The 26,769-nt window shown below is 40.6% G+C and overlaps 1 protein-coding gene across 4 annotated transcripts in view; it reads right to left on the bottom strand.

Annotated features, from left to right (window-relative positions):
- The window catches only part of CACNB4 (calcium voltage-gated channel auxiliary subunit beta 4), a 256,942-nt gene that overhangs the window by 56,386 nt on the left and 173,787 nt on the right, over positions 1-26,769 (bottom strand). For all 4 annotated transcript variants that reach the window (XM_078451292.2, XM_078451293.2, XM_078451295.2 and 1 more), the window contains one exon: positions 104-223. In XM_078451292.2, coding sequence (XP_078307418.1) covers positions 104-223 — 120 coding nt within the window. The remainder of the gene's footprint in view (positions 1-103; positions 224-26,769) is intronic.

Here is a 26,769-nt window from a genome sequence, read left to right as displayed (position 1 = left end):
ATCCTAAAATGACTGTTCCAGAGGAATTTGAGGCAGGGGAAGAGCAGCTGATACCTGCTGAGCAACATGACACTTTGGAACCCAAGAGGGGCAAGAAAGTCACCTTTGCTCTCTCAAGCTGGATAGCGGCTTGTTGCTCTCTCTCTTGCCGAATCGCTTCCCGATCCTCTTCCAAAGAGACATCGGAGTCAGACGGCCTGCTCGTGTAGGAATCCGCTGAACCCTGGAAAGGAGAACCCACAGTGGTTTAAATGAGGTGACGTGGAGCTTCTTAAACTGTCACGTCCATAACAGCATCCTGGAGTGAGTTCTTTTCACTTGCATGGGGTTTGATGCACACACTCTGTGCCTCTGTTGCAGGTATACATTTAGACAGCAGAATATAGTGAAGCATCTGAGGGATCCGGAAGGTAGGAATGTTGTGAAGGAAAAGAGTTTGACTAGATTAAGCGTTAGGAAGTGAACTGCGATGAAAATTATGTGATATTTGGTCCCAATTCTTCTTGCTTTATGCTATGTTTATATTAAGCTCACATTAATTTGTAGACCTGAAGTTTCATTCCATTCTCTTATACATACATCTAAAGGAAAAAGAGACTCAGCTTATGACAAGAGCTAAATTCTACCTATATCTCGGACTACAGAAGATAGATTTATCTAAGGTTGCAATACAGGCAAGCAGAATCCTGCATTAGTACATGAGTTCCAGTTCTAGCATCCACACCATCGAACTCTTTCACTGTGAAAATTTCAGTCATTGTCCTATAGTAGCCATACCTGGTCACTATAGCCACTAAGCCATGAGCCTTGAGGATGAAAACAAGGATGTCCTCAACTGAAGCACACAACCTAGAAGGGCTATTTGAGCAACACTGAAATCCAGTCTGACAGAAGTGACAAGGTACTGGGGGTGCCCAGCATCACTCAGTATTCATGCTGTAAGAGCTGAGAACTACAGCATCTAGTTAAAAGTTACAAACAAACAAACAAACAAACAAACAAACAAAAACCTCTTTGTTTGCCTCTGATTGCTAAAGGAACATCACTGTGACAGTTTCCTTAAGCTGGCATTACCAGTTGATATTTGCATAGATGACGGCATTTACACAGCAGAGGTATTGATGGTGTATTTGGCATTTTTCATAAATCATGCACAGATTTTGAAAAGCATAGCTTAATCCAGATAGCTGTGAATTTGTTATCCACCTCAGAAAAGAACTCTAAGAATGGTTGACCGCTGAAATGGATCTTTTGAAAGTTTTTCTAAGCTTAGAAATGTTACCATTAGCACAGATTTTCCTGGTAGCTTAGAACAGTAACTCCTGATCAGAGGTTTAATCAGAATACCCGATAGACACTGGTTCTAAATTCTGCCTCTGCAACGTACTTTTGAAAACCTTATGCAAGTGACTTCGGCCACTCCAGACTCAGTCTCCTCATCCACACAATGGGGACACTGCTTACTTCAAAGAATTAAATGGAATAAGACATAATGAACAGCTAATATTTACTTAGCCCTCACTATCATAGTAGCACAGAGCTAGCAGCTTATCTCTCTGAATCCTTGTAGCAGTGTAGAAGCTGAGATTCAAACTTGGGTAGTCCAACCTTCAAACCAGCAGTTTCAAACCCTACATACACTGAGCTGCACTGGATATTAAAATATTTACTCCAGGATCTGGCATCTGGTAAGCACATAATAAATGGCCATTCTCATTCCTATTTCCTGGTCTTGACAGCTCTACATTGATTAAAAATTAACAGATTTTAATCATTCTTTCAACTCACTCATAATATATATTCATAATAGCCCATCTTGAAATGTATCCATTTTTCTTATTGTATTTGTTGCCAAGAAAACACTATGGCTTTCCCCCAGCTCTGTTGAAATATAATTGACATGCAGCATTGTGTAAGGTTAAGGTATACAATATTTTTGATTTGATATATACTGCAAAATGATTACACTTTAAGTTTGATAACTACCATGTGCCCAAATCCATGCACTTTTGAAAAGGCCCTTTATGGAGGAAATGGATTTGTTAACCAAATTATAACCAAATTCTTCTGTGCAAACCTACTGGGGAAAAATTTGGACCTACAAAATGGATAAATACAGAGCAACGGACTATTCTCTAGATTCCTCATTACTGGGGGGGGGGGGGGGGGGGGGAAGAGCTACCTTGCAATCTTTTAAACAAATTCTCTTAGAACACAACTTTTGTCCAGATGCATAAAATCCAGAGTAAGAGAGAAAGAAAACAGCATTTCTAAAATATATATGAGAACAGTTTTGAGTAAGTTCTAGGGAATGCTTTGCTGTAGGGTGATATGTGCAATAGATCTTTCTAAGGTACTGGACTGGCTACATGAAGATGTCTGGACTATAACATGATTATGATGCAGGAAGTCAGGAAGGAGGCGCTTGCCTTGTTTTGAAAACATGCTGGGGAGGCTAATAGTGAGCACAGGCCACAAGCAAGCAGGCTGCCTGCTGGAGCAGTGGGGTGAACGACTAGAATACACAATCTACTGTTGACATAAGGAGACGGCTAATTCCCAAAACAACCTTAACGACTTTTCAAATCCTGGCGTTCCGTCATCTCTGAGCACACAAGAAGCAACTCAAGGATTCCTGCCAATGAACTTTATTTTGAAATGTGAACAAGACTGTGAAAATTTCACAATTATTTAATAAGTTCTACTATTGCCAAATATGTAAAAGCAGAAACTTCTGTTTACTTCCCTATTTCTAAGAATATTGGTTGAAGGAAAGATAAAGCACTAGGGTATCCATTTTCACAATTACAGTTGTTCCATCATTTCAGCATTTACTCTGCTTTTTCTTTTTCTTTCTTTCTTTTCTTTCAATGCTGGCTACATTCTTTGAATATGGAAATCACTGCTGCTGTGTCTCAGGATCCTAGGGAAAACAGAGGTCCAACGTCAAGAGCCCAAAATTGGCCCATGGACGTCTTCTGCTGGCTTGGTACAGAATTGGTTTCTTGTTTTTATTTATTTGTTTTGTCTTGTTTCAGCTGGGTGAAAGAGAGGAGAGACATATCCCAGGAGAAAGGAAGGAAAGGAAAACAAAAAGGATCTGCATTATTTATAAAGACTCAGAACAATAGAGCCACCAAGAGGCAAGAGGAGAGTGCCAGGCCAGACCAGAGGAAAGATCTGGAAGGGAGGGGGCTACAGGAAGCTTAGTACAACTGAGGGTTGGAGGGACTGCCAGAGAGATGGTTAAACATTTGTGATTAGGCATAGGGACCTGGCAAGAAGAGAACAACGCTAGATGCTGAGAGGATATAAGTGAAGATGTAAAGGTTACTAGCTCTGGCAAAAGCTGGAAAATGCAGCCCCATCAGCTTTTCATTTTCCAGAATTCCATTTCATAAAATAGGTGAAGAGCGAGCTAACCAGCTTATCAAGTGAGACAAACCTGTACAAGAGGCACAACAGGGGCTCGCCTCAAAAATTCCTAAGCAGACACCACTGCAAGTCACATCCTGAAGTCTCCAATGAACCAAGTAAAATCAGGAATAAAAATGGAAATAAATGCTGCAAATCTCTTCATATATAGCATATTGTATGTAGACGTGTATATACAGGCATATAGATATATGCATATATATCATTTTAAAAGCATCTTAGTGAACATCAAGAGAGAAACGCACTATCTTTTCATTAACCTAAGGTTTGGCGTCTCTGCCCGCCTTTTATTCAATATTGAAAACAGATTCATGCCTTTCAGGAATCCTTTTGAGTACAAAATACAAAACACTGATAGAAACATTGGGAAATCGGTTTCCCGTTGTCCTGGAAGAAGGAAAGTGACCTCAAGTCAAGCAATGGAAGGACTTCTTCTCAGAGAAAGGGCACGATGTAGGGGAGAGTGCTGCCATGTGCTGGTGGGCCAGACAGTGTTACATTTAACACTCTTGCCAGTTCTCATTGGCTGTGGATCTTGGGCAACTTTATTTTAACTTTCTGACTCTCAATTTCCTCCCCTGTGAGATGAGGATAATAATAGACACCTTGCAGAATTTCCCAGTGTTTGGTTAGAGACAGAGCATCACTTCTTTTACCATCAATAGGGAAATTCAGGAAATTCCACCAACTAATCTTTGACTCACTAAAATTCTGGACAGCTTTCAACATTAAATTTGTGGCTGCCCCAGAGTTTTAGGGTTTACATCTTGCTCTTTAAAAAAACAAAACAAAACAAAACAACAGCGTTTCTAAGGCATAATTTATATACCATTAAATTCACACATTTTTAAATGTACAATTCAATGATTTTTAATAAAGTTACAGAACTCAATTTAGACCACAATCTTGTATTAGAGTATTTCTACCACCTCCAAAGAGACCTATGCCATCTGGGCATCCACTTACTTACCTTGTCCTTTTATTATTATTTTTTAATGTTTATTTATTTCAAGAGAGATTGAGTAAATGTGCGCATGCACGCATGTGGGAGAGAGGCAGAGAGAGCGAGAATCCCAAGCAGGCTCCATGCTGTCAGCACAGAGACTGACGCTGGGCTCAATCTCACTAACCATGAGATCATGACCTAAGCTGAAATCAAGACTCAGATGCTTAACCAACTGAGCTGCCCAGGGTCCCCTTACCTTGTCCTTTTAAAACTGAAATATACTCTCTCTTTTTATATGTAATTTTGATATTTGTATTTTATTATTTTACTTTATTGTTTATATTTTGTGAGTATTTTACTATTATGTCATTAAACTAGATTAAGGAGGAGGGAAAGTTCACAAATGTTTGATATTAAAGTGCACCAACAGCGGAACAGAATCTTGTTCTTGCTGGAACTTCTGGGCTTTCAGGTCAGACAGTCCTGGGCCTCTCACTTGGTAGCTCAGCTGTTCGTTCACTGAACCACTGGTCAGATGCTGCAGTGGCCACTATGTGAGAGGAGAATGGCTTAACTTTCAGAAATTCTTTCCTCATCTGCAAAGTGGGAATGAAACCCTTCAGGGTTATTTTGGAGAATTAATAAGAGACCATAGCACAACAAAGTGAACAAGCATAATAATGGCATGTACTAAACCCATGCTGTCCAGGAGAACTTTCTGCAATGATGGATGTTCTTTATATGGGTGCAGTCCAATATGGTAGCCACTGGTCACAGGTGGTTATGGAACACTTGAAATGTGACTAGTGAGATCAACAAACTAGATTTTTCACTTAATTTTTAAATGCTTAAAATTTTATTTTACTTCAATTAATTTAAATAGCCACATGTAGCCAGTGGCTACCATATTGAGCTGTGTGAGAAATAAGCCCACTGACCCAATCAAAAGAGGGACTGGGAGCACAATGAAGCAAGGCTTTAATCAATGTTCTTGCAAGAGCAGATGTCTGATGGACAGGCCCACTGGGGTAAGTTACAGCAGGCAATTTATCTCCTAGCATACAAATCCCTCCCCTGGTTCCTCATTGGCTGAGTACTACAGAGGTTACAGCCTTACCCGGATGTCGCCTATGCCCATGTAAGGCAAAAAGTCATCTGATTGGAACAAATATACATTCCTTGAGGTGACGCAGAGACTTCGGTTCTCTGGCGCGTGCTCATTGCAAAGCCCGCAAAACAGAGAGGGGAAGAACCAGAAAGCGATGTGTCAGGGTTTGGGACTCCATTGTGGCAGGGCCAGGTGGTGGGGGTGGGAGGCTCGTACGTTTTCCAATAGGTTGTAAGCCTATTTTACTTAGACAGCACAGCTTTTATTTGGTACTTCTGAAAACGAATCATCTCCCTTCCTTCTCACAAGCTGTGCAGTAGCAGACATTCCACATGTCAGTTTCGCTTCCAGATCAGATAAGTGAATGTTCAACTTGGTGTAAATCTGGTATGTTAATAGTTGCACTGAGTGGACTAAATGACACTGAGTGGACTAGTTGCACTGAGTGGAATGTCCAGAGAAACCTGTCACTCCCAACAGATTTGAGTTTGTTTCTCTCCAACGAGCTTGCAATGACTGGGAGGATGCACTTTTCCACACTGCAGAAGAACAAACCCTTTCCGGATTACTTTCCAAGATTTCCCAGGGTAGAAGGATGAATAGCCCACTCACAAGGCTGCCCTAGGCAAAAAGATCTCTTAGGCATCCCTTATGTTTACAACCTACCCCCACTTTCTTACAGATGCTTTCTTTTCCTTCACCCCTTTCACCCTTGGAGATGCAGGGTCCAGGCTGCATCTCCAAGTATGCAGGCCTTGGCAGTGTCTGGCACACTGCAGAGCCTGAGTTTTGTTGAAAGAAAGACACTCTTGCTCCCATCAAAATCTATCTATTCTCTATTCCATGATTTTAAGTTCTAAGATGGCTGGTTAAGTTCTAAGATGGCTGATCAAAGTTTATGCTTACTGGGTGTGATGATAATTGTTAGCAGTCCCACCCCCAAAACATGAGTGGGTTTTTTTTTTTTTAGTTTAGTTTTATTTATTTTGAAACAGAGATAGAGAATGGGCAAAGGAGAGGCAGAGAGACAGGGACAGAATCCTAAGCAGGCTCTGTGCTGTCAGCACAGAGACTGATGCGGGGCTTGAACTCCTGAACTGTGAGATCATGACCTGAGCTGATACCAAGAGTCAGATGCTTAACTGACTGAGCAACCCAAGTGCCCCAAGATTTTTTTCTTTTTAAGAATTATGGTTTTCAATGCCTTAAACCAAAGCACTGCATAGTGTGTGCATTCCCAGCACTTTGGCAGAACAAGGACCTTTTGAAACTATACCTTAGAGATGACAATTTAACTTTGCTTTAAGTTACCTTCTGCCATTTCTTGTAATTAGGAGGTTGGTTGAAAGAATGAGGCAGCTCTGCAGCCCACTTCTACTGGACAGAAGACCTGAAGGTCAACCACAGCCATAAATCCAAGCTTCGTTTTGGGGCTTCAAAGAGCAGTCAAGTGCAGCAAAGCAATATGACAAATGCTTACTCAACCCTTACTTTATGTTGAAACAAGGAAACTGGATGCCCTTTTTTCTTTGTTCCTTTTCTAGGTTCTATTCTTGTTAGGGCCTGCATGCCCACCCCACTCTACACATGCCTGGTAATGCAAACAGCATATGTCCTCCTTGTAAGGGATAAAGAGATAATGGTATCTTTGGAGTCTTTCAGCACAAGAGATAACATCTAAGGAGTGACCAGGTGGGGTCATCATAAATGTTCTCCAAGACCACTGACTCCAAACACCTGACTTCAGGGAATGAGCAACTTGTGAAGGACCCCTGGACCTGTCCTTGCTCTGACCAGTTCCTGGATGCCTAAGAGTGACATGTGTACCAGATCATAATCATCGATAAAATCCTAGACTCCAAGCAAAGATGAAACTCATGCTCTTTTCCTATCTGAGTCTCCCAGATGTTCTGTCCATAGCTCTCTTTCTATATCTATATCTTCAGTAAACTCTGCTTTCACTTCCTGCTGGCTCCCATTTGACTTCCATCTTGCATAAAGCTAAGGACCTTCTTGACTAGTCCTGTGGGACCCCCTTTCTGGGTCCTTGGACCTGACCTGCTGGCATCAATGTGAATTACTAACTATGGACTTTATATTATCCTATCAATCCTATGAAGTAGGTTATAATTATCCCCATTGTGCATATGAGGCATCTGAAGCTCTTAGTGAGTAAGAAACTTCCTCCATGCCACTCTCACAGGGCATTGTGCAGGGGGCAGGAGTGTGGGTAGAATCTTTTAAAAAAATTTCCTCTACAAAATCAGATGCAAAAACTTATGTCCAATATTTTAGTTGCCTTCAGTAAACCAAAACAACATTCTGCAATATTTTAACACTGACCATATACTAAAATTCAGTAATTTGGAATGACAGATGTAGGTAAAGAAATGAGAATCCGAGGTCATAGAAGGTGAATTGCAGGCTACCTTTCAAAAGACATGTTTGCTAACTCCACATAGTATCTCTAGATTATTAAAGTTTTGGTTTGTGGATTTCTTTGAGCATCTGTTCTAATGACAGGATTTTGATGCTGCATTTTAGTTACTGGTAGGAAATTTGAAGGTACCTTTGAAAGCTTTCTTTTTCTCTTAAATGATAACTCCTTCAACTGTGTTGACACTACATATCTATAGACTATGTCTTATAATTAAATTGTAATTATATATAAATATATAGTTAAAAACAAAATGCCTACTTTGAATGATCTCATTAGTGGAATCCAAATTAATGCGTTCTAATATAAGTGTTTTACACAATTTATTTAAAAGGAAGTAATATTCATTTAGAAAACTTAACCAACCTCACCCTTCTTGTTGACTAGTTTGACAATTGCTGTAATTGACTAATTTCAGATTGCTATTTCTTTCGCTTGCGGAGAAGACCCATTAACGGAGGTACAAGAACAGCAGAAGAATGTCAACTGACCTCACAAGTACAAAGAGGGAAGTGACAAAAAGGCCTAGATGGAGATGGACAGGAAATCTGCATCAGCCAGAGCCATGTAGGTGCTGTGGGAAAGGAGAAGTTGAAATGTGGGCTGAGAGCAGATTTGCAAACTAATCACTGGTGATGGTGGTAACCAGGGCGGTGGATTCTTTCTATACTGGGCTACTATAAGAGCTGCAATTTCATACGGTTCTACTTAAGATACTGGGGGAATATCAAAAGATAAAGATTACTTCCTGTAGATGGTATCGGGCAAAAACTGCTTTGATAACTAGTGCCTAATATTATACACGTATGTAAAAAGTGCTGCATCAATGAACACAATTAGTAGTAAGTCAAATCCCGTCTGTGAGACTGAGTGTAGCATAACTTGAAAAGGTCATGATCAGGGTCTTTTTGGGCATCCAATAAGAAATTGTATCCTAAAGGTGGGGATGGTGAGATTACGGGGCTCACTCGCCTTTTGGGAAAGCGGAAGTGATCACCTGCTGGGAAGGTGGCCTCAAGCAATCAGCTTTAGCACAGTACAGGCCACAGAATGACTTCATGGGCCACTGAGCTGCCACCCCAGGAACCACCCCTGCCTGGTCAAAACTTAGCGAGAGCTTCTGACCAATCCATGTGACACAGGTGAGTGCCTTGGCGGCTCCACCTGACTAAGCCCAGCCCTGGCAGCTGTAAGCGGTAGCCACAGCACAAGGTCTTTATTCAAGGGCGGCAGCTAGAGCAGTACTAATCTAGTTCCCGCTGAGGCGTTAAAAAGGAAATGACAGTATTTGCTCAGGAAACCCTGGATATGCTGCTGGTAGATGCAGACCTGGATACTGATGAGGTGACTAATAGTTTCCTGTAAATGTGGACTTCTATGGCCCTTCCGGAAGTGCTTCCTTCTCATGTTGCCCCATGGTGGTTTGCAAAGTAACCCACCAAACACTACTTTTATATTGTGGTCTATTTTTGAAAATCATATTCGAGATATGACAGTAAAATGTTTCTCCTAAAAGTAGCTCCAGGCAATCACTTACATCTTAAAAAAAAAGACCTTTCCTTCTAGCATATAAGGGGAGGGATAATATAGGTTGGTTTAGAAGAGAAGAAAAACGTATGGAAAGACTTAAACCTCTCCTGTATATTATTTCTGTAGCCTCAGAAACTGATGAAAAAGTACCTTTAATTCTCTGGAAATATTTTCATTCATTCAATTTCTCATTGAGTGAATGTGTTTTGACCGCTAAGGAATCGAGGTGTGTTGTCAAGAAGCAGAAATGCTTCCCTCAGAGACAGCCGCAGGTATAACAGAAGCCACAGGGAAGCATCTACTTCATTTCAGACGGAGACCGTGTCTTACCAGCTTTTGTTGTCCTCGGAGCGTCCAGCACAAAGCCTTGTACTTCAGGGGAGCTCAAAACCACTTACTGAATGAAAGAGTGCATTAACCTCAAATGGAAATTTTGATAGGCAACATTAAATATTAGTAATCATTATAATATCAAAAACAATAGTAACCGATATCATTTGCTGAGCACTTACTATGTCCATATATATGTACTATGGTTAAGGTGAAGCCTTTTGTTAATTGTGCTCTTTGGAAAAGAATATTTCCTGTTCCTGTGAAAAGGCCCAGCAAAGAAGGCTAGATTGGTATGAGATTTTCTCTTTGGTTGCCAATCTCCTAAATTTGTGAAACCTGTTGGTGTTAAGTTAAAAACAAGATGATGTAATCTCGTGGAGTTGTTTACACTTAGGTACAAATGCTATTATTAGACAGTGACTGATTTGAGGATATTTGAGAGGTGTGGTGGGTCCCTTCTCTTCAGGCAGAACACCTGCCACTCTAGGTCAGAGCTGTGTCAACCCCTCCAGTAGCTTAATGTCACAGAACTTGTACCCTAGGCAGCCGTATTCCTTACACATTTGCTATCCCTCTGCTCTGTGGAGCCTCGAAAACGACTACACAGTGCCCAGCCCTCCTCATCAGTGTGGACCAACCCCATTTGGAGCGTGGAGTGGCCAGAGCTCACACCCTTCCCCTGGGGTAGTGCCCTTCCTCCCCAGCACTTCAGAAGTGGGAGGAGAGGAAAGTAAGGCTTGTTTTTTGACTCCCATCTGATAATTCTGAGTTGGATCACATGAGGTAGAGGAAAAGGACTTATTCTTAGTTCAACCTTTGGAACCAGGAAATGAAGCTTTAATCAGAATAAAACAGCACTTTACAGATGTTATCTAATTTAGGCACCATAAAAACTTTAAGAGACAGAGTTCATTTTCTGCATTGAAGTAAACATGGTTACAGACACCAATAACATGCCCAAGCTTGCACAGCTGGTGGCATGCGGTAAACTTTGGTGTGACCGACTCTAGTCTTTGCCAATAGCTAATAACCAAGCCCAGCAGAGGTGCTGGTAGGCACTGCTGGACGAGCAGATCACTGAGGTTCCAGGCTTAAAAAAAAAAAAGTAGAGTCAATTTCTCTCTTTTTGCATTTAAATTGAACTAATAATTACTAGGATGTTATGTTCGCTCTAGCACATTATCTTGATTTCTCTCCAAAGTTCTTTTGAGGCCTTACCAACAGGCCAGGCTGCATGCCCTAAGTCATCCAGCCATTGGCTGGTGAAGCCAAGACTTGCATTTCTTGGCAAGAGCGTCTCTTGGATGATCTCTGAGATTCCTCTGAGATCTGTTCTTAAGGATGTCTTCACGGTGCCAGGAATTAGGTCTTTAAGTACTTGGAGATGGAGTGTTCATTTGCATTGACATCAGAATATGTATAATCAACTATTACTAAGGATATGACCATCAAACCTGTGGCCTTTCTCTCCCGTTTCTTCAGGCCTATCCATTCGCTCATTAATATATTCAGGGTGATCAGAGAGAAAATCAATAGCTGCTCACTTTTTGTTGGAAACTTTTTTGGAGCAAACAAACAAAAACACATTAAGAGATGAAATTATTAAAAACAAAAACAAAAAACAAAAAAGATTGAATTATTGATGAAAATAATCCTGGAAGAGATACAATGATATAATTTAATCTTTTTTTTTTTTAAGTTTATTTCTTCATTTTGAGAGAGAGAGAGAGCATGCAGGCATGCCCACAAGAACACATGCCCATGAGTGGGGGAGGGGCAGAGAGAGAGGGAGAGAGAATTCCAAGCACGTCAATCCCAATCTCTGCATGGTCATCCTACAGACCCCGACGCAGGCTCGATCTCAAGACCTGTGAGATCATGACCTGAGCCAAGATCAAGAGTCTGACAACCAACTGAGCCACCCAGGCACCCCTGATTTAATTTATTCTGATCACCTTTATTTTTCATTAGGATACATAAGGAGAGGGAGAGATTATTCAGATGAGAGCTGGAATAGAAAAAAGCCCAAATTCAGGCTTGTCAGTTAGACTGACGTAGTTGGAATCCTCAGGCAGCACTTACTAGATATTTGCTTCTGAACAAGACATTTAATCGTTCTATGCTCAACAACCTTTCTGAAAAGCAGCATGTTAACCTAACTCATGCACTGCTATGAAGAGTATGCACTCAGAACAAGTTGAAGCACTCAGCAGAGGAATCACTCCTTAGAGGTTAGCAAATACACTTCAGTTGACAGATTTATCCCAGCTCTTCCCCCACCCCGTGAGCCCAACTTGCTGTTTTCAACCCCTCTGTAACAAATGGACAGCTGATGGCAACATCACATTCTTTTCTACCACTGGGTAATATTCCACTCTGTGTGTGTATGTGTGTGTGTGTATCTCACATTTTCTTTATCCATTCATCTATTGATGAACACTTGGATTGCTTCCACAGCTTGACTACTGTAAATAATGCTGCAATAAACATAGGGGTGCATGTATCTTTTTAATAAGTGTTTTTGTTTTCTTTAGGTAAATAAAATGGATGGACCTAGAGAGTATAATGCTAAGTGAAATAAGTCAGACGGAGAAAGACAACTACCATATGATCTCACTTATATGTGGAATTTAAGAAGCAAAGCAAAGAACAAAACAAACAAACAAAAGAGACAAAAAACCAGACTCTTAAATACAGAGAACAAGGTAGTGGTTGCCAGAAGGGGGGGGGGGGGGTGGGTGGAGGGATGGGTGAGACAGGTGAAGGGGATTAAGAGTACATGTATTGTGATGAGCACTGAATAATTGTAGACTGGCTATATTGCACACCTGAAACTAATATAACACTGCATGTTAATTATACATCAATAAAAAAATGGATAATGATGTAAAGCTTAAATTAATCAACTGAGTAGGAATTAAATGCTCTAGTAAGAACTGTTATCGAAACAATTAAAGGTATTGGCTAAAATGAAATTTAGAAGTCGGGATGGCTTTATTCCTCCATATTTTCTCTGCCTGCCAAAGCTATGTTTACTCAGGAGGCATTCCCTCTTTGAGAATAACCTGAAGATAGTCCGTTGTTTTGTTTTGTTTGTTTTGTTTTGTTTTGTTTTGTTTGTCAGAGAGTAGCATGGCTAAGATGACAGTCTTTTGAAAGCAGGAATGATGTGCATGACCCACTCTCCACTCTGAGCTGCATGGTAGCCCCAAGTGACATGCACACTCGCTGGGCTGATGTGGTGGCCCTGCTCTTTAAGACTGCTGCACCTACTTCACGATGCCTAGGGCTGGGGTAGTCACCAGCACAGAGCATAGTCATGTCCTTTGCTAACCCACCCTCACCAGTCACGGAGTGTAGTCACATCTCTCCTCACCCACCCATACCTCAGGCTTCGGGGCCAGCCCTCTCAACAAAATGAACCAATCCATCAGAAACTTTAAAGAATCCTAAATGGGTTCAAAGAGTTACCTCCAAGAGATAAGACACTCTTTTCCCTTCCAAAAACAGAATATGGAGTCTCTGGCCACAGGATACACCTTCAGTTGTTTCAATTAAGAATATAAGGCAAGGGGCACCTGGGTGGCTCAGTTAAGTGGCCGATATCCCTCAGGTCGTGATCTCATGGCTCATGAGTTTGAGCCCCATGTCGGGCTCTGTGTTGACGGCTCAGAGCCTGGAGCCTGCTGCAGATTCTGTCTCTGTCTCTCTCTGCCCTCCCCCTGCTCAAGCTCTCTCTAAAATGAATAAATGTTAAAAAAAATTTTTTTTAAGAATGTAAGGCAGCAGTTGCTTTACCTTCACTACATTCTGCTTTCTTCCCCCCTATTTCCTCACCCTTTTTGCCTCCTTGAAACATACACTTAAAAAATGAAAACACTCTCATTTTAAAGCTGTGGAGAATTTATTTAAAATAGGCCTTTTGTTATCACTCTCATTCTGAATCTTAACAGGAAAAAATTCAAGAACCATATACATACATAATTCAAATGGCTAGATTTGGAATAAATTAACAAATATTTGAGCACGACAGTCCTACAGTCTCTACTGTTAGGGGTGATGATGTTTATAGAGCAGAACCCAAGTCTGGGTGAAGGCGAGGCCGGAGAAGAGAAGCAGGGGTTCCCATCAAAACCTAAGAGGCAGGATGTCCATTCAGTGCGAAAGCTTTTACCTCACTGGGCTCATCCTGGAAGCTCTTCTCCTTACCCCCCAGCCCCGGTACTGCAGGGGATATAAAACTCCTTCCATGCTACCACCAACACTCAGAGAGACCCACGGTGCAGAAGAGGACAAGCCTGGGACCTGCAGCCAGCACCAGGCAGGCTGACGGGGAGGAGACAGGCGCCTCCATCTTTCCAGTGCTGTGTGTACCTATGTACTGGGTAGTGGAAACAGAAGGGACAAGTTCAAGTAGTTCAGTTCAGGGAGATTTGGTCCTTAAATGGAAAACTTACAGCAAATGCAGACACATACACTAACAGTTCTCTGCCCCTTGATTAAAAAGGTTCCAGATGATGAAGGATTATTTCAGTGAAGGTGGCCTTCACTGTTTCAGTAGAAACAGAACAGCACTGGACCAGTGAACACGGATGTGCGTGGGACCTGGGAAAAAGAGGGACCAGAGGTATTTTCCTTATGTCTCCAGAGTAAGGGTGCTACCAACACCCAGTGGCAAGGGCCAGAAGTCAGTACTCAACAGTCTTGCAGTGGCTGTATAGTCCACTCTACACACAGTAGTGAAATTATGCTTAACTGCTTGGTTCTAACCTCACAGTCTAGCTTTAGTCATTAATACTGGGCATTTTATGGTTTTCATTATTTTCCGAATAAAAGAATCGTTTCAAGTGTTGTTAAAAATATATATGTGAATCAGGTGACTCTAATAACTATTACCAGGCTCTGGATACCCCAAGAAGACAGAGCAGGTGAATGGCCCTTCATACATCAAACATACTCACAGGCCCCCTAACAGTGCTTAGTCATGTCTGATTGCCTGCCATCTAATATGGGATTCAGAGTGACAAACACTTGTTAAAAATCAGTATATATATGACCCATGCTAAGCGCATGAAGATGAATAAGCTGTAGTCCTTGCACAACAGGGGCTCATAATCTGAGAAGGCGAACAGTTACGCAAATGACCACACTATGAAGGAGAGCATGAGAAGTGCTATAACAAAAATACAAATCCAATTCGTGAGTAGGAGACAGCAGATTAATTCTTTCTGGGGAAACAGGAGATTGTAGTGAGAAGGTAAGAGAGTGGTAAGCAGGGCCACCAGGAAGAGGCTGTACAGCAAAAGACATCAGGATAGGGCAGTCCAGATGGAGAGGGCAACAAAGCCAAAGGGCAGGAAAATAAAGGAAATCTTTGAAGAAGGGAGAATTTTGATAACTGTGTAGTCAGAATTGGGGTGAGAGTTGTGCAGGTTAAAAGGCATGTTTCTTGCCATTAAACAGTCTGTAATCAAGTTCAGGGGATATGTGTTCATGAAACAGAGCAATTCGATGCTAGAACTAGATTATTTAAAAAAACAATCAGGGCTACTGATTTTGGAGCTGCAAGAAGGTCAGTCTGAGGTGACCGAGCCAAAGAAGCCTCATGGAGAAGGCAGGGTTTGAGCTGCATCTTAAGGACAGGCTGGGGTCAGGCAAATATTTCCCGGGCATCTCAAGAAAAGGCAGAGGCATTGTGAACACAAGCATGAAAGTAGCACCTTGCCTGGTGTGTTGGGGAATGAGAAGTTCAGAGGCTCCTGTTGACAAGTAGCTGGAAATAAAATCGTGGAGTGAAATAAATGCAGATCACAGCGAACCAGCGGAGCGGGGCGGGGGTGTTTGTAGCCCTCTCGGTTCTGAGTACCTGGCTCACGCTGCCAGGTTGAGTGGGAGCTTCGGATGGGAAAGGGTGCGTTGGGAAGACGGTGGAGAAGCGCGAAAGAGTGCAGTCACAGAGACTGGGTGACCGACGGGATCATGGTGGTGTAACACATTCCAAAGGACATATTCTAAAAATGGTTTAGACGCATGGTAGCTAAACTTGTGGTGCTCAGAGCATAACACGGAGAGTTGTGGCATCACTATGGTGTACGCCTGAAACTAAGGTAATGTTGTATGTCACCTAGACTTCATTTAAAAAAAAATCACCAAGTTAAATGGTAAACATCGCATACAGAATTTTTACAATAAATGTACGAGAGATAAAGTATTAAAAATAATAGGTACCATGTATTACCTACTCTATTCCAACAACTTGTCAAAATCATCTTATTGGATACCCAGTGCCTTTGTGATGTTCGTTTTTGTAAACTGTCTTATAAGTGAAGAAAGTTTGTGTTCGAGAGACACTTTAATGTGCTATTATGGATTGTATGTTTGTGTCCCTGCAAAATTCACATATTAAAGCTCGAACCCCCACAGTGACTGTATTTAGCCTTAAAGACTTTATGGAAGTAGTTACGATTAAATGAGGTCATAAGAATGGGTTTGGCCTGGCTTCTGTTTCCATGTGGTGCCGGCTCTTCATGGTGGCTCAGCTCTATATGCAAACCTAGTCCTAGGAGATATCCTGGCACCATGTGGAGGCTAGGGCCCCTGAGGAGGCTTAACGCCTTTTGGAGGCCTCTTTCTCCCCATGGGCTTCTTCCCTAGAATGGCTTCTTTCTGAAGCAAGAGCTGGTTTTGTGAGAGCTGGTGCTCACATTTCATGGGTTTTATGGGTGGAGGAGATGGTCTGGCTCCATGGGACCATCTGGTTCAATGGCCTATCTCCTTAGGATGCCCATCTGAGGCTTAGTCAACAAACACTGAGTGAGTGCACTTGAAGTCTTTGTTTCTCTGAGAGGAATCTGATCTTCCCGCTGTTGAGTTCTTTGCAGCTAGCTCTGGAAGTCTGAAAATTAGGAGGTACTTCTCAGAGACCCTTCCAGGAAGAGAGGACTGACGGTTGGGAGTCTGGAGGTGTCTACAGACTCCTGGCTGTGGTTCTGATGTTAGCCTTCAAATATGCCTTCCACCAGGCAGAGAAATCTCTTTCTACAAATATATATTCATACATATATATACTTGGCTATATTCATACACTTTTCTAGAGTTACACAGCTAAAACTTGAAACAGGAGACAAGCAAATTCTGACTCATCTGGCTCCAAATTCCACGCTCTTTCTTACTGTACCTTCTCTAAAACATTTATTAAATGTATAAAATGCTACAGATAGTAATAAAAACAGCAAAAGAACATTTCATGAATAATGAAAGAAGAAGAAATATCAGGAGAAATGTGGTTTTGCGTGGGTGTGCACATCACTTCATGTTGTGATAACAACAAAAATTTACACAAGAACAAAGATTAAATAAATTAATTAATTAAAAGGGTTGGCAGGATATACAGGGGATATATACAATTTACTGACCATTTAGCATGTGTCAGGCACTGTTTTAGAGTCAGGCTACAGAGACAAAGGAGGTGAAAAACATCTTTTAATTTAATCATTTTCAGCTTGAAGATCAGTCTTGTTCACAGTTTGTTTGTTTTTAACTGTATTAAATCCATCAACAAGCCGTCAGCATTTGTCTATCTTCTCTGTTCAGCAGAGACAAGGAGAAACAAAAATCATAGCTGATAAGAGAGAAAAAATGGAGTAGAGGTGGGAAAGTTTTAAAATACACTGAGTCCTTTATCTAACAAGTCCAATAAATCCTCATTATTAACTTCATATCTTGTGAAAAGGTTCTCAACTTAAGCTGTACAGGTTCAAGGCAATCCTACCTCCAACACTGTACAATTAGTAAATAATCCTTCCTACTACAAAAGATCACAAAGAATTAAAAAAGGAATGTGGATTGAGTTTTGGACATCGCTATTGAAATATATAGTTTTGTACTTGTTCCCGGAGTTATTTATAACCAAAGAGAGCATAAAAACTGACAATGATGAACAAGCAAAATGCCTCACTGGGTGGAGGCTGAAGCTTATCTTAATTTCAAGAATAAGAATTTGAGAAACGAGTCTTTCTCATTTAACGCTTTACTGAATGAATTCCGGATACCCTATTTGTTTTGCAAATTCTATTACTCCACTACAAAACTGGAACCCCAACAAAACCTATTACCATCGGGCATGAAATGCTGTAAAGATGCTGAATATGAAGGAAAAACGAAGCTCACATGGGCAGAACACCTAAACTTGACCAGAAAATAAATCACTAAGTGCACTGTCACAGACCCGTTCTCATGAGAATAAACTGGATGCAGCTGATGCTGGCAGTACCCTCAGTGGATAACATGGTCACTCATCAGTTGATGGAATGCCTATTTAAGCTTGCATAAAAACTCTGCGGCCAAAAGTCCCCATGACCACCCTGGGAAGTCCTTCAGTGAAAACGCTCCCGGAAAACATGCGAGGCTGAGTTAACCAACTTACACCTCAGATGACTAAATGAAAAATGGTTCTCCGCAAATACTAGAATCTCGTGTTCTAGATAATAAAAGTTAAGTCCTGTCCTGAGATATTGTCTCCATTGATCTTATTTTGGTTTTTGCTTCAGCCACCAGGAAGCTCAGAGTTAAGTTCTAACTTTCCTCTTGACACAGATCTTCTTTAATTTATTATTTCCATGACCCTGATCTTTGCTTACTAACTTTTGTTTGGCTTTATATATTTCTTTGAATTCACCTCAAAAACTGTAGAATGAGATGAGAATAGAATTAAAAAAAAAAAAAAAACTACCATGATTTTCACCAAGTTTTATTCTACCGTTTTTGTGATGAGTGAAACTTTCGTTTGTTTTCTATAAAGATAATTCTTTTAAGCCCTTGGTTGCTGCTATCTAGTTAAAATAATTGTTAATTGGGTCTCTTTTTAGACCGGATTTTTTTTTTAATCCCTCTCTTGCCCAGGTTTTGCCCAGGTTCCTATTAGCCATTTGGAAGTTTCCAAGTGAGAAATTAGCAATTCACTGTGCCACAGGCTGGCCTACTTCTGCCCATGAATGCTGAATTTGTGATTCATTCAGTATGTTTCTTTCTTTTTTTAAATTGAGGTATAATCGACATATAACATTATATTGGCTTCAGGTGTACAACATAATGACTCAATATTTGTACGTATTGAGAAATGATCACTACAATAAGTCCAGTTAACACCCACCACCACATAGTTACAATTTTATTCTTGTGATGCGAACTTTTAAGATCTACTCTCTTAGCAACTCTCAAATATGCAATACAGTATTATTAGCTACAGTCATCAACCGTATGTTTCTTTGTGTATTTACAAAGATCAGGCATAAACATGTAGCAAATCAACTCAAAATCTTTGTCCCATTACTCTTTATTTCATCCACATCGAGCTAAAACAGAATTTAAAAATGTCTGTTCATTTATTTCGCAAAAAGAAACAAAACCAGGGGCAACGTTGTTAAAAATGATATTTTAAATTGTCCCTGCCCACGCTCAGGCTCATCGTTCATCTTTCTCCTCCAGCATGCTCTGGTCATAATATACTTCTCACGCTTTTCCAAAGATGCTTCCTTCACAGTATGTAGCACATGGTAGAATGTGCTAGAAAATACCTGTTGAATAAGGGGGTAGGGGGGGATGCTCTGATACCAGCTTGCCCTTGTGCAGGGTGTTGACTATTATTTGAGAACTCCTTTTCTCCTGTCCCTGCAGCAAACTCCATTTCATTGGGCCCTGTGTTATAATTGTCTGTAAGTGTAGCTGTTTTACCTGATAATAACTACTCAGGGCAAGTACTCCATCGTTTTCATCTTTGTGCCTGCCACATGGACTTGGCAGATGTATAATAAATATTTGCAGGTAGGTAGGAAAGGAGGGAAGGAGAGAAGAAGGGAGGGAGAAAGGGTGAAACAGTTTTTTGCATTGCTCTTTAAAAAAGAACGTGTGGCACTTTGCTCTCCACTCAGAGTTGCATTCCACAGAGAAAAATGCTTGCCTCCAATTTTTCAAAGCCACTCCTGCAAAAGCAGATTGTATTTTGTGTTTTACTGAATCCATCCATTCATGATTAATTGAGTAGTTAAGCACTTCCAGTTACATGTGTAGCTGGGAATTCTTCCAGCTGTCGTCAATGTTACTAAAGATTCAAATTTGCAGTATTTATCTGCTGAAATGAAACCACTGTTACTCCTCAGCCTATCAAAATGGAGTAATAAACTGTCTGTTACTGACAAACAACTGAGTATTTTACAAAAGCTATAAGTATGCTAACTCTAGTTGCCCCATTGGTTACTATCATAATAAATATGATGCCATTCAGTCCCCTGTTTTCTTCCACAAACCAGTTAAAAAAAATGCAGATATACCCTCAAATCAGTGAGCTCCGAGACATTCAACAAAAAGACAGTAGTAATAAGCAACATCCTAACAACTGAAATGGAAGGAAATACAGTTTCAGCTTCCAGTTTATTAGTTGGGTAGGAAGAGAGGAAGTGCACTTGAACTCCATGCAGTATCTGGTGATGAAACGTTCTGAAGTATAACAGACTTTTCCAAAAAGAAGAACTAGAATACTATCATTTCCGCTCACAGCCTGCAATCATGCAATGAAGTGGGTCATGATCCAGCTCATTTTAGCTGCTAGCCTCTCAGCACGGTTCAAGCACGTGCTAGGATGCTGTGCTATTAAATGTAATATACATAGGGGCACCTGGGTGGCTCAGTGGGTTGGGCGTCCAACTTTGGCTCAAGTCATGATCTCATAGTTTGTGAGTTTGAGCCCCACATCGGGCTCTGTGCTGACAGCTTAGAGCATGGAGTCGGCTTCAGATTCTGTGCCTCTCTCTCTGCCCCTCCCCCACTAGCACTCTGTCTCTCTCTCTCTCTCAAAATAAATAAACATTAACAAAATTTTAAAAATAAATTATATATATTATACACATATATACGTATATATGTATACATATATATAACATATATGTATAATATATATACATATATGTGTGTGTGTGTGTGTGTATATATATATATATATATATATATATAATATGTGATATAGGCCTGCAGATGAACCTAAAACATTCAACCCATTCTCCAAAGGAGAAAAAAAATCTCAGCCACCGTGCCTAGTCATTTTCCTCCCCCAAACTGGACTTCTCACCAGCCAGCTGTTTGTCACCCATCGACACCTCATTGCTAACGTATTATCAATGTACAATTCTCATACGTGACAGATTATGCAAATGGACTTTGCTTCCACCTAACACACATCTTCCATATGTGCACTCATCTTTCAAGCTAAAAACGCAACTCTGTCTGCAGCAGAGAAGAACAATTAAGAAGTAGACAATTTGTCAAAGCCAAGTGTTCTGGGGGTCTTGGGTGATGACTTTGCTGTCTTTAATTCACAGACATAAAGATGATAACAATATGATAGAATAGCCACAAATATGCATATTGTACCTTGCAATACAGAGTAGGGATTAGGTTCAGTTTCTCTCTTCAAGGATCAGTTGCCTTCTATCAAGGCAGGGTCTTTAGCCAACAGATAGTAATTCTTCACATGCCGGGGAATATCACTGATATAGCTAGCCTCAGCAAGAAAAAGATAAAGAAAGCAGCCAGACAGTCCAGTGCAAAGAGGGCTAGACATCCAGAAGTATTCCCTGACCAGAAACAAGAAATGTGTTCCTTACTGTCTGAAGTAATTTTCTAGTGAAACTGTTCACAGACAGAAGGATTACTCAACTTCTTATATCAAGTTCATATTCAACTCAATGGGCATAAACCCTGATACAGCCAGATCCCCTTTAAGAAAATAAAGTGTTGGGGCACCTGGTTGGCTCAGTCGGTTGAGCATCTGACTCCTGATTTCGGCTCAGGTCAGGATCCCAGGGTCATGGGATGGAGCCCCATGTGGGGCTCCGTGCTGAGCCTGGAGCCTGCTTGAGATTCTCTCTCTCTCTCTCTCTCTCTCTCTCTCTCTCTGCGCCCCTCTCCCCCACCCCCACTCACTCTCCCTCTCTCTCTCTTTCTAAAATTAAAAAAACAAAAGGAAAAAAAAAGTGTTTAGCCCAAACTCTACCTTGGTTTCTTCCTAGCTCTGCACAAGCAGCTACCTCATCCAGTCTGTACACACACACGCACGCACACACACACCCATCATGCTATCATCTACCTACTCAAAAGTCTCCAGGAATTGCAACAAATCCAGAATATAAAAATTGGCTTTTTCCTCAAAAATTTTAGGGACGCTGTATCAGAAAAGAACTACTCAGATGCATTTCTGTTCTCAGAAATCCTCATTTCAAATGAGTGATTGATAATACAAAAACATTTAAAAAGAAGCATCTATCTGCCTCTTTAAATAGTTTCTCATACTTTGTCACATGAATTTTTAAAATAAGAAATAACTAAAGGCATTGGCTGCCCTATGAATAAAAGCAAAAGATTGATATTTCACTCCTTGTCAGGAATAAAAATTATTGTCTTACATATTATTGTTTACGTGCAATCATTATTGAGCATTATTACCCATATAAACACTAGACATAAACCACTGTTTCCAGTTAATAGGGCAAAGGGGAAGAGGCTAAGAATAATCATTCCAACTACAGAGCCAACAACTCCTTTCATGGCAGGACAAGCCACTTCAGGGTTTGCCATATTTTCAGGAAATATGTGACCCACTTTCAGTGAGCCACTGTAATTGATGGGAAATAAGGTGAAGATAAGATGCACCCATATCATTGAATAATTATCTCTCTGCAGGTTTATTCCCACTGGCTTATACATGCTTTACAGGCAGAAACCACGCTTTATTCTGCTCCTTTTCTTTTCCTCAGGGTTAAGCTCCATACCTGGTTTTATAAATGTTCATTGAATGAGGGAGCAAGTGAACAAGTAAGTAATTTATACATCAGCACGGAACAGAAGGTGGGAAAAATAGCATAAGAAAGAGCACTAATAAATGATCAGATATTTTCATTAGGGATATGGATGAGTTGTAGCAGTAACAATTCTTCCCTGCATGGTAAAGCTGTATTTTACGTTGACATTTTTTTTCCCATGAATCAGGTCCTTAATATATTGCCCAGTAAATAAATAGAGGCAAGCAACCCCAATTATTCTAGAGAAAAATATGCTTTTATTTTTTTTTTTTATATTTTAATATATGAAATTTACTGTCAAATTGGTTTCCATACAACACCCAGTGCTCATCCCAAAAGGTGCCCTCCTCAATACCCATCACCCACCCTGCCCTCCCTCCCACCCTGCCCTCCCTCCCACCCCCCATCAACCCTCAGTTTGTTCTCACTTTTTAACAGTCTCTTATGCTTTGGCTCTCTTCCACTCTAACCTCTTTTTTTTTTTTTTTTTCCTTCCCCTCCCCCATGGGTTTCTGTTACGTTTCTCAGGATCCACATAAGAGTGAAACCATATGGTATCTGTCTTTCTCTGTATGGCTTATCCCCAATGTTTATAGCAGCACTCTCAACAATAGCCAAATTATGGAAAGAGCCTAAATGTCCATCAACTGATGAATGGATAAAGAAATTGTGGTTTATATACACAATGGAATACTACGTGGCAATGAGAAAAAATGAAATATGGCCTTTTGTAGCAACATGGATGGAACTGGAGAGTGTGATGCTAAGTGAAAAATATGCTTTTAAAATTAACTTTTTAACACCAATTTTCCATTTCTTTTTTTTTAATTCATGGGAAGACTCAAAAAATAAAAGTGGCCTTGACAAGACGGGAATGTCGAGGGGCCAAGGGAAACTGCTATGAGTCCGAGTACGGTGTGGCCAGTCTCCTGCCTCAGTTTCCCCAACCTCCATCCTGTGTGTATGAAAGCGTCTGTGTGGGTATGAGGCAGGTCTAGGGCTGAGCTTTGGCCCTCTAAAATAAGTTTTTTATTTTCGAACAATTTTAGATTTACAGAAAAGTTGCAAAGACAGTACGCAGAGTTCCCACATAGCCTTCACCCAGTGTCCCGTAACATTAACATCTTCTATAACCGCGGCCGTTTGTCCAAACTAAGAAACTAACACTGATACACTACCACTAACAAAAAGCCAGTTATCATCAAATTTTGCCGGTTTTCCACTCATGTCTTTCTTTCTGTTCCAGTTCAGGATACCATACTGCAGGTAGCATATGCTTTTCTAAATCATATATCGACTTGATTTTGACTAGGAAAAACTGCTTCAGAGATTGATTAAACATCACAGCCCTTCTTCCCGTTTCCTCCACCTCATGTGTGCCAGACTGGCCAGCGGCCTCCGTCTCTGGTATCAGCCAGGAAGAGCACTACAGGTGCTGTCCTGCTTCAACTGCCGGGCACAGCTGCTCACTCCTGTGGGCTAAGAATATTTCAATCAGGTCACCACACAGTTTCTAAATAAAAGAAACTGAGGTAGAGTAGAGACGACAGCAAAGAAGGTAGCTGGTAATAAAGAGCATCCTGAGTTGGTTTTTGAAAGGGATCACACGTGGATCAAAAGTTCTCAAATACCCTTCAAGAGGCTTTTGTCTGGAAGCTTAGCTTGGTGCAGTGGGTTAGAAAAAAGCCACCCTGGGAGAATGCACGGATGGGATGGGCCTTTGTTGCTGTCAAAACCAAAACGCTAGCAGGGAGGCTGGAGAGGAAGAGCACAGTAGGAAAGAGGACAAAGGCACCAGGGAGCGCCCCATTTCAGCAAAGGGGCCTTTCAAGGTCCATAGGGCATTAACAGCAGAAAATAAGGAGCTCATTTGCAGCTAATTTCCGTGTTCCCAGGCCTTATAAGATAGAGAGCAGTATATTTAGGTAGAGGTGGTGAACTTGAACAGTTTGGAAAGTTTGAAAGCAGACATCACGCAGGGACTATTTTTAAGGCAAAGAGAACCTAAACTTTTTGCTTGGTGATAAAGAAGAGAGGATTCTATTCTAGTCAGAATAGCAGCTTAAGGCCAGTCAGATACCTTACCTGGCATCCTCAGCTCTGCCTGGTTTGAGGGGTCTGCACTGCAAAGGAAAGTGAAGATCCTGAGGGGAGCATGTGGAGGGTTGCAGATCATGGCAGATCATGGCAAAAAAAAAAAAAAAAGGATCAACTAATCTGGAGACAGAAAGCCAAGGGAAGATTTTAAGCCAAATGTTTTAAGAATCTGAATGGCTCAAACTCAAGGGCTGAAGAAAAGCAATTTTGCAGTAAGAGCAGGGTGGAAGAAACCATGCCTCTTTGCAGCCTCAGAGATTTAAGTCAGACATAAACATTTTTGGACCAAGACAGTAAGAGTTTTGAGGTGCAGGACTAGTGTTCTGACCCAGGTTATAAAATCTCATGCCCTATTTTCTCAAGTTCCCTCATACTTCTGAGAGTTTACTTAAATAAGACGGGGTTTTAAATATTTCCCCATTTTCTTTAAGTAAAAATCAAAAGTGGCAACATACAGCGTTTTGTTAAGTATAAGATTTTTTTTTAAGGCAACAGGTATTATGTTTAAGAAAATAATAGCTGGATATATTTAGGAAGAAAGAAAACTTTCAGTTTTTACTCTTAATTATTCCTCGGTCTTTTTTTTTTTTTCCAAAGGTTTTCAGGTCTCTTACTGTGATTACTTTCTCTTATCTCCTTTTCATAGCACAGAAAGCCCCCTTCTACATGATTTCTTGATATAACCCTTCTCTATTTGTTATAGAGAAAAACAATTAGAGTGGACATCCCTGTCGCGTTCCTGATCTCAGGGAAAAAGCTCTCAATTTTTCCCCATTGAGGATGATGTTAGCTGTGGGCTTTTCATAAATGGCTTTTATGATCTTTAAGTATGTTCCTTCTATCCCAACTTTCTCAAGGGTTTTTATTAAGAAAGGGTGCTGAATTTTGTCAAAGGCCTTTTCTGCATCGATTGACAGGATCATATGGTTCTTATCTTTTCTTTTATTAATGTGATGTATCACATTGATTTGCGAATGTTGAACCAGCCCTGCATCCCAGGAATGAATCCCACTTGATCATGGTGAATAATTCTTTTTATATGCTGTTGAATTCGATTTGCTAGTATCTTATTGAGAATTTTTGCATCCCTATTCATCAGGGATATCGGCCTGTACTTCTCTTTTTTTACTGGGTCTCTGTCTGGTTTAGGAATCAAAGTAATACTGGCTTCATAGAATGAGTCTCGAAGTTTTCCTTCCCTTTCTGTTTTTTGGAATAGCTTGAGAAGGATAGTTATTATCTCGGCTTTAAACGTCTGGTAGAACTCCCCTGGGAAGCCATCTGGTCCTGGACTCTTATTTGTTGGGAGATTTTTGATGACTGATTCAATTTCTTCGCTGGTTATGGGTCTGTTCAAGCTTTCTATTTCCTCCTGATTGAGTTTTGGAAGCGTGTGGGTGTTTAGGAATTTGTCCACTTCTTCCAGGTTGTCCAGTTTGTTGGCATATAATTTTTCATAGTATTCCCTGATAATTGCTTGTATCTCTGAGGGATTGGTTGTAATCATTCCATTTTCATTCATGATTTTATCTATTTGGGTCATCTCCCTTTTCTTTTTGAGAAGCCTGGCTAGAGGTTTATCAATTTTGTTTATTGTTTCAAAAAACCAACTCTTGGTTTCGTTGATCTGCTCTACAGTTTTTTTAGATTCTATATTGTTTATTTCTGCTCTGATATTTATTATTTCTCTTCTTCTGCTGGATTTAGGCTGTCTTTGCTGTTCTGCTTCTATTTCCTTTAGGTGTGCTGTTAGATTTTGTATTCGGGAGTTTTCTTGTTTCTTGAGATAGGCCTGGATTGCAATGTATTTTCCTCTCAGAACTGCCTTTGCTGCATCCCAAAACCTTTGGATTGTTGTATTTTCACTTTCATTTGTTTCCATATATTTTTTAATTTCTTCTCTAATTGCCTGGTTGACCCATTCATTCTTTAGTAGGGTGTTCTTTAACCTCCATGCTTTTGGAGGTTTTCCAGACTTTTTCCTGTGGTTGATTTCAAGCTTCATAGCATTGTGGTCTGAAAGTATGCATGG

Source organism: Panthera onca, chromosome C1 (assembly GCF_046562875.1).
Source record: "Panthera onca isolate mPanOnc1 chromosome C1, mPanOnc1 haplotype 2, whole genome shotgun sequence".
NCBI classification, from domain to species: domain Eukaryota; kingdom Metazoa; phylum Chordata; class Mammalia; order Carnivora; family Felidae; genus Panthera; species Panthera onca.
This window is presented reverse-complemented; position numbering and strand designations above follow the sequence as displayed.